This window comes from Apteryx mantelli, chromosome 2, assembly GCF_036417845.1.
Source record: "Apteryx mantelli isolate bAptMan1 chromosome 2, bAptMan1.hap1, whole genome shotgun sequence".
NCBI classification, from domain to species: domain Eukaryota; kingdom Metazoa; phylum Chordata; class Aves; order Apterygiformes; family Apterygidae; genus Apteryx; species Apteryx mantelli.
The window spans coordinates 66,488,705-66,498,814 of NC_089979.1; the positions used below are offsets into that span (position 1 = coordinate 66,488,705).

General features: G+C 58.1%; 1 protein-coding gene across 1 annotated transcript; it reads right to left on the reverse strand.

The window, feature by feature from the left end:
* Positions 1–6,267: 6,267 nt before the first annotated feature.
* Positions 6,268–8,566, reverse strand: FOXC1 (forkhead box C1). The gene has a single exon (XM_067290784.1). The coding sequence runs from the start codon at positions 8,551–8,553 to the stop codon at positions 6,847–6,849; it is 1,707 nt and encodes a 568-aa protein (XP_067146885.1). The 5' UTR covers positions 8,554–8,566; the 3' UTR covers positions 6,268–6,846.
* Between the last annotated feature and the right edge of the window lie 1,544 nt (positions 8,567–10,110).

The window sequence follows — 10,110 nt, forward strand, 5'->3', positions numbered from 1 at the left end:
TTTTTAGTTGCTAATATGTTGTGGCACACGGGTACCAGGGCGCAAGCTACAGGCCTAGAGAGTGGCAGAGGTGCGGCACAAGAAATGACACGGCGCGGGGGCAGCCGGGCTCCGTGCTCGGGGCGGCGCACGGCTGCGCCGCCTCGGCCCGCTCCCCTGCGGCAGAGCGTAGGGCAGTGGCTCTGGCCTGCCCGTCGAGAGCCAGGCCGATCCCGCTTTCGGCGGCGGGGCTGGTGGCACGACCAGAGAGCCCCCGAAAGGGCTCCCTGCTTGCTCTCAGGGCGCAGCACGCCAGCAGGCTGGCGAAGCAGGCGGCGCCGGGCAGCACGGAAACGAGCAGCAATGGCACGCAACTGAGGGCGCGCACGGCAAGCGGTGCCCGGGGCAGAGCGTGGCCGAGCGCGGCGCGGGCCGCCTTTGCTCCCCGCCGGGCGCCGCGGGAGGCCGGGCCGGGCCGGGCCCGCCTCACCCTTCTGGTGTCGGAGAAGCCCCAAACGACCGCCGCGCCCGCGCTGGGCCGGGGGTTTCCTAGCGGGGCTGCGCTGCAGCCCCCGGCCCCCCGACGGCCCTGCTCTGCTGCGCCTGGCCGCCCCGGCAGAGCTGGGCCGGGCCCCCCCGCTGCCACTGGGGAAGGGGCAGTGCGGAGGGGGACGCGGTGGTCCCGCAAATAACTGCCTCCGCCGGCAGTTCCCAAATGTCTGGGAGCCAGCAGCGATCCCACCAAACTGAACCCGAAATTCAGTCCAGGGAAGCCGTCGATGGCGGGGGAGGGGGGTGTTAATTTCAAGTGAAACTAGCGGGAGTGACACAGGGCGAGCTGTGGAGAGTTGGGGGCTGGTTTTTCCTCCCCTCCAAACAGGCCTTTTAAGGCGCCTTATTGCAAATTGAAGGGGGAGACCTGCCCTCTCCTCCGAGTCACCGGGTTGTTCGCCACCTCTGTGTCCTCCACCAGCCCCAGGCTGGGACAGAGATGACCTGCCCTTTGCCCCAGGTGTGTGTGTGTGAGTTTGAGGGTGGGCGCTGCAGCAGTGCTGCAGGCGGCTGCCAGGCTGCGAGCAGCCCCGGGTCCCGGGTCCCGGGTCCCGCTCCGAGGTGCGAGGCTGCGGCCCGGCCGTGCGGAGACTCCCCCGCGCTGAGAGCCGGGGTTAGGCGGCGGGGCCGGCCCTCCCCCGCCGATGCGGCTATTGTTTCGTTCAATTAGGCTCCGTTTGATAAAAAACAATCGCTCGTTAACCCTCGCCCTCCTCCCTCCTGCTGGTGTGTTGTGAATGGCGACATCGTCTCCCTTGACCCCCGTCTCCTTTTCTTTCTGTCCCCTGAAAAATGATTCCGCGAGCTCTGATTGAATTTTATTCCTTCCTGACCTGGCCCGTTTTTATTGCATGGACACCATCAATCTTGACCTAACGCGACGTTTGTTTATTACTTTGGAAAGAAGCGAATGGCTTTATGAGCCCCAGCGTAATTAAACCAGGAGGGCTACATTCATCGCGGCACCGCACCACCTTTGGGGCGGATTCACAACGCAGACAAGCCGCCTGGGAGGCGAGGGAAAAATTAAAAAGAAAAAAAGAAAAAAAAACCCACACGGGAAAGGCATGTGGGATCCTCCCAGCCCGTGAGCTTGTGTGCGCGACACCGGCAGACCGAAACCCGTGCACATCCCCGGAGAGCACCCAGGAGCTCCCGCTCCCTTACACCACAGTTACGCCTGCTAGATCGACGCGCAGCGGGTCGCGGGCCGTTTTTCGCGCAAAGCTGCGCTAGCCCTCAGCGCCCCGCCGGTGCGCGCACGCCAGCGCGCCTGGACGCGGGACCTGAGCGCCAGCGCAGCGGCCGCGGGCACCCCGGCGGCGCAACAGCTATCCCTGCCCCCCACGAAAAAGATGCGCATCTTTAAATGTCGGAACCACTTAGCCAGCATCCCTGGCCTCAACACAGGGAACGGGGGAAAAAGCGGACTGACCGCGCCGGGGTCTTAAATTAAATTATATATTAAATCAATTAATAACTAATTTTCAGTTAGCAGCTGTTCTTGAAACCAGTGATTCCTGGAGGAGGACGGAGGAGGTATTTCCACGAGCTGCGCCGCAGCGCCCCGATACCCGCGCGCGTGCCGCTAAGCCATGTGTGGGCACTGGCACCGCACGCTTTTGGCTACGTAATAAAGACGACATCATAAAGACATCACGTTGTTACCTCACGCCTGACTTCACATGGGGGCTAAGGCATGCTCGGCCTCCGATGCCGCGCGACCACCTCTGCCTGCCTCGGCGCGCAGGGTGGGACACGTGTGGGGCGAGCAAGCCAAGAGCAAAATCTCCCCCTAGCTCAGCCTCGACAGCACATTTTGAGGGAGGCGAGGGCAGCGGGAAGGATGATGCACCGCTGGAGCGCAACAGGCTGGTCAACGCGCCGCAACCCCAGGTGCTGCCCGTTGCCCAACGTCGTTCAGCCCGACTGTGGAAATGTTCTTCTTGCGCTAACTTCGAAGCACCCTTGCAGCATCTGGGGACTTCCAGAAAGGGCCCCAGATTTCCCCAAACCCAAAAGCTAAATTAGCGCGAACAGCCGCACCCTGTTCTCCCTCTGACCTGGTCTGTGGAGGTAGGGAAGAGTTTTTAATTTGTCATCTCACACTGTCTGCACGCATTTCTCCTCTATTGTTGGTTAAAACCTTTGCAGAACATACGTTATCTGCCACTTGCTTTAAAAAGAAATCCTGAAGCAGAAACTTAAACAGAAGGGAGAATATTCCTCTTCTGCTGAGTGACATTCAGAACTTAGGTCTCTAAGTGATGGATGAGCAAATATACATAGTAAACCACCAGAAACAGCTAAAAGGAATGGTCCCTCAAATAAATAAAAAAGAAAAGAAGAAAAAAATAGAAGTTGTTTTTTTTCTAGGCGAAAAGCAAAGCAACTGTTTGGAAATCCAGCTTGAGTTAAAAATGCAACACAAAGCACCGTGCTAACCTGGCACCTAGCGGGCCGCTCTGCGGACACGGACGGGACCAAGCAGCGTGGGTCCCACTCGCTGTATGCGCTGCAGCCAAAGGCGCAGGGCCCTTACGGAGGCACCTTTCAGCGGCTGCCTGGGGTCACGTCCCGTGCAGGGTCGTGCCGTGTCTCTTTTGGTGTTCACAGCAGGCCCATTTCTGCTGGGAGACAATCACGGGTCAGAAGGTACACTTCGGTTTTCCTCCGCGCAAGAGGAGGGGAAATGAGAGCCTGGTGCTGGAGGAGTCGGAGGCAGGGCCGGCCCTGGCTCCGTGACGGGCCGCACATCCTAGGGGCCAAACGCCGGCGTGGAGGTGAGGGGCGACCCTGACACCCCGCCACCCCGCAGCTTTGCCAGGGCTGAGGAAGATTTTTTAGGCGGCTGCCGGGCCTCTTCACCTTTCGCAGCAGCAACTTGTCAGGCCGCAGGCCGGGGACCTGCATTCCCCACGGGGCTGCAGCCTTGCACTAAAGCCCAGGTTAAAAGCCCTCGTCGGAGCGGCCGGACCACCTCTGCGCTGCACTGCGCTGCGCTGCGCCACGCAGGGAGTGCAGGGGAAAGGGCCTGCGTGCGGGGCGGGTGGCCTTTGCCAATTTCTGATGATTCACTGTCTACCGATGGGACTCTAAGCACCGCTAATGTTATTTTCGTTGTTAACAATTTCTGCGTGAAAGGGGAAAGAATTACAAAAAGCAGGCAAGCAAGCGTGTGTGGTTAGCCAGTCCATCCATAGCCGCGTTGCACTAAAAAAACCGCAACATAACCTTAGCTGTAATCACGCACGTCACTTTAGTTAAGGGATACCCCCTCCAGGAGCACAGGATCCCGTCACCAAATACCTGGCAGCCGAAGGGGACGTGTCTGGTTGCCTCCTACCCCCAGGCCTGACCCACATCCGACCGTCCTCGGGGCCCGGCCGTGCCCCCCGGCGGGGCAGGCCGAGCGGGCCGTCGCCCGTCTGCTTTTAGCAGCGAGGGCCGCGCAAGTTGCGCGGCCGCCCCGCGGCGGCGGGGGGCGGCGGGCCGCCCCGAGGCGACCGGGCCATTAGCGGTAATTATACGCGGCACCCCGTCCGCACCCCCGGCCGAGCAGCACCGCCGACAACGCACCGGGTGACTAAACAACGCTAGCTAGCAGCCGGGTTTCCGTGCTATTTATTCTCTCCACAAACACCCTACCGCTGGAGGCCGCCGAGAAAACCGAAAACACAGGGAAACCGGCGTTTGAGCAAGACAAAAATAACAGGCAAATAGCGAGTGCAATCGCCTACCTTCTCCGTTCGCTATATATATATATATTTTAATAGCGGGGGTGGGGAGGAATGGAGTTACACGGACACCGCGGCGATAAAGCTCTCGGGGGCGGGGAGGGGAACACGCCGCCGCCGCCGCCGCCGCCGCCGGGGCTCTGCTTTTCTCTCCGCAAGAGCAAAAGAGGGAGGGGGGAAGCGCCGGCGCCCCCGAGAGCACGGGCCATACGGGCGCCAAGCGGTTACAAAAATACGTGAGCAGGGGGCCTCAGCCGTTCAGCTGCTCCCATTTCGAGACTGGGAAAGTGACAGTGGGGAGTACAAGGTAAGCCCGCCCGGAAATAGGTAACATTTTATTTCGCTTACTGGTGACAGACGGGAAACTGCGATTAAAATTTACCCCCAGAGCGAGAACATTCAGCTTTGCTTTTCCTTCGCCTCAGCTTAAAAATTACCGGACAACGGACCGTTTGAGGTTTTTCTGACCCAACTTAACAAATCGATAATTATAAGTAAGGCTGGTAATCTCTTTAGAGGCACTAGCGTGAAAAAGACTATATTTGAATAAACATATTTAAAAACAACTTTATAAAATAACAATCCTGCAGTTCATTCGATCTGCGTAAGATGTTTTCTGCATATTAGATTATTGCTTTGGAGAGGAAGAGCAGCTCAAAAGCAACGTAATAAGGTTTAACTGAAAATACCTTTGTATTTATTTACAGTGTAACCCTTAACAATGCAACAGCAATTACTGCTAAGTGTTGCCTTTAGATAAGAGATACTGATAGGAAACTGTATTATCTTGACAGCAAACTTTAGGCCTTAAATATCAGTAATCAAATAAACTTCTTCCCAAGTCTGACTGACAAGGCAGATTCTTTTAAGTTAATGAATTTATTGCATTTTGGTGGTTATTTACAAACGGGGAAGGTGATCCGCATTGCCCGTAGGTTCTAATTGCAAATTGACCAGAAGGTGAGATCCTTGATCTGACAAGACGTCAGTCTGTGCAGTACTCATCTACTCTGGTAATATTTTTTTCTGATTTAAGAGAGAGAAATAAAAAAAAAACGGGGGTGGGGGGGGTAGGAGAGAGATTTTTAAAAAAAAGCTAGACAAGGAAAATTCTCCCACACAAATCCTTTCTGAAATAATTTCAGTCAGATCAGTTAGGGCACTTCCAACAGACCAATAATGTCCATAAAGGACAGGAATAAGACAGAGATAGAAAGGTGTAAGGGTAGGCTGTACAAGCACCCTTTAATGAAACTCCTTCATTTGGGGGAAAATAAAACTGTACTTTAAAAATGTATTACATGGTCGGCTTCAGGGGTTTGTGCGCACATTGCTATCAATTCTACAAAGCAGTGATTTATATGCTCACATTATATTTAAGGATATGTGTATTACAGAACATCGCCCATCGAATATACACTGTGTAGTTTAGAAACCTATGCAGTGCGTATATGAAGCTATAAATAAATACGTAATCCTTCTTTAAATATAGATTCATACGTAATTATGTAAATCCTATATATAAATACATATGCAAGACACTCACAGAGATCGATAGCTCGATATTTATACAGTTACACAAGGGCAGGAATCTACTGCACGTACTTCCACCTCGTAGATATCATTTAATATATCTTTACACAGGCATATTATTCAAAAAGCCGTAATGTTGTCATACTACTGTGTACGGTCAAATGTTTCCAGGTCTTGCCCATTAATTGCTAAGAAAACGTGTTTGTTTATTTGCCAGCTCAGAGCTACCATGGGAAAGTATTTTTTTTTCCTAGCGGATAAGACGAGCTGACTAAGTGGAACATATCGCAGAAGGGACTGAAAAGGGCTTTTTCGACCTGGCAGTTCCTAAACGGTCTTTGGAATTTGTGCGGAGGGAGACGGGCTGTTCCATCGAGAAAGTTAGTCATGAAACCCCTTTTCTCTCTCTCTCCCTCTCTCTCTCTTTAAATGAAAGTATTAAAATATACAGACGTGTGAAGGATCATTCCAACTGAATGGTAATTTATTAATAAACAAACAATGCAATACCTTCAGAATATTTTCAGCAACAACAACAAAAAAGAAAAATATTGATAGAATAAGATTAATACAGTTTCCCTTTTTATATAAAGTGAAAAAAATCAGCGTTTCTGTCAATTTTAACGTCACTTTTCAGGGAAGGGGGAAACACTTTCTGGCGTTTGGTCCGCAACATCCAACTACAAATTAAAAATAAATTACTATGTTGCAATTTACACTTTAAAACAAGTCCTTGTAAAAGAGGGAGGGGGAAAAAAAGAGCTGGTACTCTACGCTGGATTTTTGCCCCCTTCTAAACACAGGGCATAACAATACCTTAAGGGGTGGGGAGGGGAGAGAGGAAAAAAAAAGGGAGGATTTCTCAAAAGCAATAAAAAAAAACTTACGTGTTATTGGAGTAACACTGTCCTTTAACAAACCAAGACATGCTTTGGGGCTGTCTCTGCACAAAAGCTTTTAGCGTGCGCTCGCCCTGTCGGCGGACGAGGAGGCGGTGCGGTGCCGGTGCGGTGCCGGTGCCGGCGGCGCCGGGCCGCGCCGGGGCTCAGAACTTGCCGCAGTCGTAGACGAAGGCGCCGGCGGCGCGGTAGAGCGGCTGCCCGCCGGGGAAGGACATCTGACAGCTGCCGCCGCCGCCGCCGCCGCCGCCCGCGCCGCCGCCCGCGCCGCCGCCGCCGCCGCCGCCGCCGCCGCCCGCGCCGCCCGGCGAGGCGCTGAGGCCCAGGCGCGGCGCCTCGAAGACCTCCCGCGCCGCGGCGAAGCCCTGCTGCGGCGGCGCCGCGTAGCCCGGCGCGCCCGCCAGCGGGCCCAGCTCCCCCGCCGCCGCCGCCGCCGCCGCTGCCGCCGCCGCCGCCGCCGCCGCCTGGTTGAGGTACCAGGAGGCCAGGCGGCCCTGGTGCGGGTGCGCGGGGGGCCCCTCCTGGTGGCCGCCCGCCGCGCCGCCCAGCGCGCCGTGGCCCAGCGCCGCGCCGCCCGCGCCGCCCGCGCCGCCCGCCGGCATGGCGTAGTCGGGCAGCGGCTCCTCGGCGGGGCTGGCGGCGGCGGCGGGCAGGTGGCCCGGGCGCTCGCCGCCCGCCGCCGCGTAGAGGCTCATGGCCTGCATGTTGCAGTGGTAGGTGCCGGCGGCGGCGCTGCCGGCGGCCTGGCCGCACGGCGCGCTGTACACGGAGCTGTGGCCCGGCGAGTAGCCGCTGAGCGAGAGCGCGGGCGGGATGCCGGTGCGCGGCGCGGCGGCCGCGGGCGCCAGCAGCCCGGCGCCCAGCTCGCCGGCGCCCTGCGGCGAGCCCCGCAGAGAGGTCATGATGTTGTCCACGCTGAAGCCCGGCCCGTGGTGGTGGTGGTGGTGGTGGTGCGGCGGCGGCGGCGGCGGCGGCGGCGGCGGCGGCGGCGGCTCGGGCGCCTCCAGGCTGAGCGAGCGGCCGGCGGGCAGGGCGCTGCGGGGGCTGCCGCCGCTGGAGAGGCTGCTGCTGCTGTCGGGGCTCTCGATCTTGGGCACGGCGCCGGCGCCGAGCGGCGGCGCGGCGCCGGGGGGGGAGCCGGCCTGCGGCGGCGAGGCCGTGCCGTTCTCCGTCTTGATGTCCTGGACGCGGACGGGCGGCGGCGCGCCGCCCGCGGCGGGGCCGCCCTCGGGCTCGGCGGCGGCGGCGGGCGGCGGGCGCGGCGGCGGCGGGGCATGGTCCTTGAGGTGCAGGCGGTCCTTCTCCTCCTTGTCCTTGACGGCGTCTTTCTTCTTGAAGCGGCGGCGGCGGCGGAGGAAGCTGCCGTTCTCGAACATGTTGTAGGAGTCGGGGTCGAGGGTCCAGTAGCTGCCCTTGCCGGGCTTCTTGTCGTCGCGGGGCACCTTGACGAAGCACTCGTTGAGGGAGAGGTTGTGGCGGATGCTGTTCTGCCAGCCCTGCTTGTTGTCCCGGTAGAAAGGGAACCGCTCCATGATGAACTGGTAGATCCCGTTCAAGGTGATCTTTTTATCGGGCGCGTTTTGGATGGCCATGGTGATGAGGGCGATGTAGCTGTACGGCGGCTTCACCATATCCTTGGGCTGCGGCGGCGGCGTGTAGGGCCCGTAGGCGCGGGCCATGCCGGCCGGGTACTGCTCGTGGGCCGGGTGGGAGTACATGCTCATCGGGGCCGGCATGGCCGTGTAGCCCCCGCCGGCCGCGGCGGCGGCGGCCCGGTAGTAGCTCTGCTCTCCGCCGAGGTACGGCACCACTCCCAGGGAGTTGGGACTGGACACGGAGTAGCGAGCCTGCATGTCCTCCCGTCAGTTTTCCCCCACCCTCCCCGCCGGACCAAACAGCGCGTCCCTTCCCCCTCCACCCCTCCGCTGCTCCGCGGACCGAGCAGGACCGGGCGGCCGGGCAACCCCCACCCCCCCACCCCCCCGGCGAAGCGCGGAAAAAGGCAGGAAGAATAACGCCGGCAGCGCCGAAAGGCTCCTCTTCTGCGCCCAGGAAAGCCCACCGGCGAACTCCCGCACTCCACGCGGAAAAAAATCAAAAGGAAAAAAAAAAAGGAAAAAAGGGGGAAAAAAGGAAAAAAATTGAAAAAAAGATGGGGGAGGGAAAAAAAAGTAATCGCCGCGGAGAAAGCAACTTCCAAACGTAGAAAGAATATTAAGAAAATAAAACCTTTGCACAGAGGCTCCCACGCTCCCAGTTCCTTGTTCCACGGGGATCTGCAACAAGTTGTCTGAAAAGGAGGGACAAAAGTAGAGGGATGTGTTTTGTTGGTCTTTTTTTTAAGCGAGGAGAAGAAGAAAAAAAAAAAATCCACCTTCCCGATCTGCCAGTGCAAACTCTCCCTCTCTCTCTCTCTCTCTCTCTCCCTTTTTTTTTCAGTCTCTTTTTCAGTCGCAGGCTGCTTTGGGAAGCATCGGAAAAACTCCTGAACTTTTGAGCATCCGTCACTACGGCGAGAACTTTTTTACGCACTTACAGTTTTCTCCTTTTTTTTTTCCTCTCGCTCCTCTCTCGCTCTCCCCCCACCACTTTTTTTTTTCTTTTCCTCTTTTTGCAGGCGGTCCAGCTCCGCCCCGCCGAGCCCGGGCGGCCAATGAGGGCCGAGAGACACCCGCGGCTCTGAATGAGGAGGGAAAAAAAGAGAGGGGGGGGGGAAGGCGAGAGAGAGAGAGAGAGAAAAGAAGGGAAAAAAAAAAAACCCTGCAGCAGCCGTAGGAGTTGCAGCTCTCGGGGACCGGCCACACACGCTCGCCGGCACACGCGGATACCTGAGAGCCGCGGAGCTGGGGCTCGCGCGGGACGGCGCGCATTCGCGCAAGATGCGCGCGCGCGCGGGGCCTGCGCGGGTGCGCGCCGCCCCGCGCGAGCCCTGCCGCTCGTGCACACCCACGCGCGGCCGTACGCGCGCGCGGCCATCTCACATGCCCCGGACACACGCACGTCGTGCATATGTGTATATTTATATAAATATAAATAAATATAAATATATATATATATACACACTGTCCCCGAGGTCTTCTCAGCCACGCGCGCACCGCCTCTCTGCCACGCGTGTTTCTTTTCCCTTTTCCTTTTTTTTGTTTTGTTTGTTTGCCTGCTTTCTTCTTACCCTCCCGTCGGGCGCTCTCCTCCCTTGCCTCCAGCTCCCCTCCGGGACGCGGCAGCTTCCCCGCGTGTGTGCGGGCTTGCTCTGCGCCCTCCGCGGCCGGGGCAGCGCTGCGCCACACCGGCTCCGCGCACCCCCACGCCCGCGGGGAAAGTGGGTATGTGTGTGCGCGTGTGCGGAGGGTGGGACGGGTGCCCCTGCCCGGGGACTCGCCAGCCGCCGGACCAAACGTTTCTGACGGGCT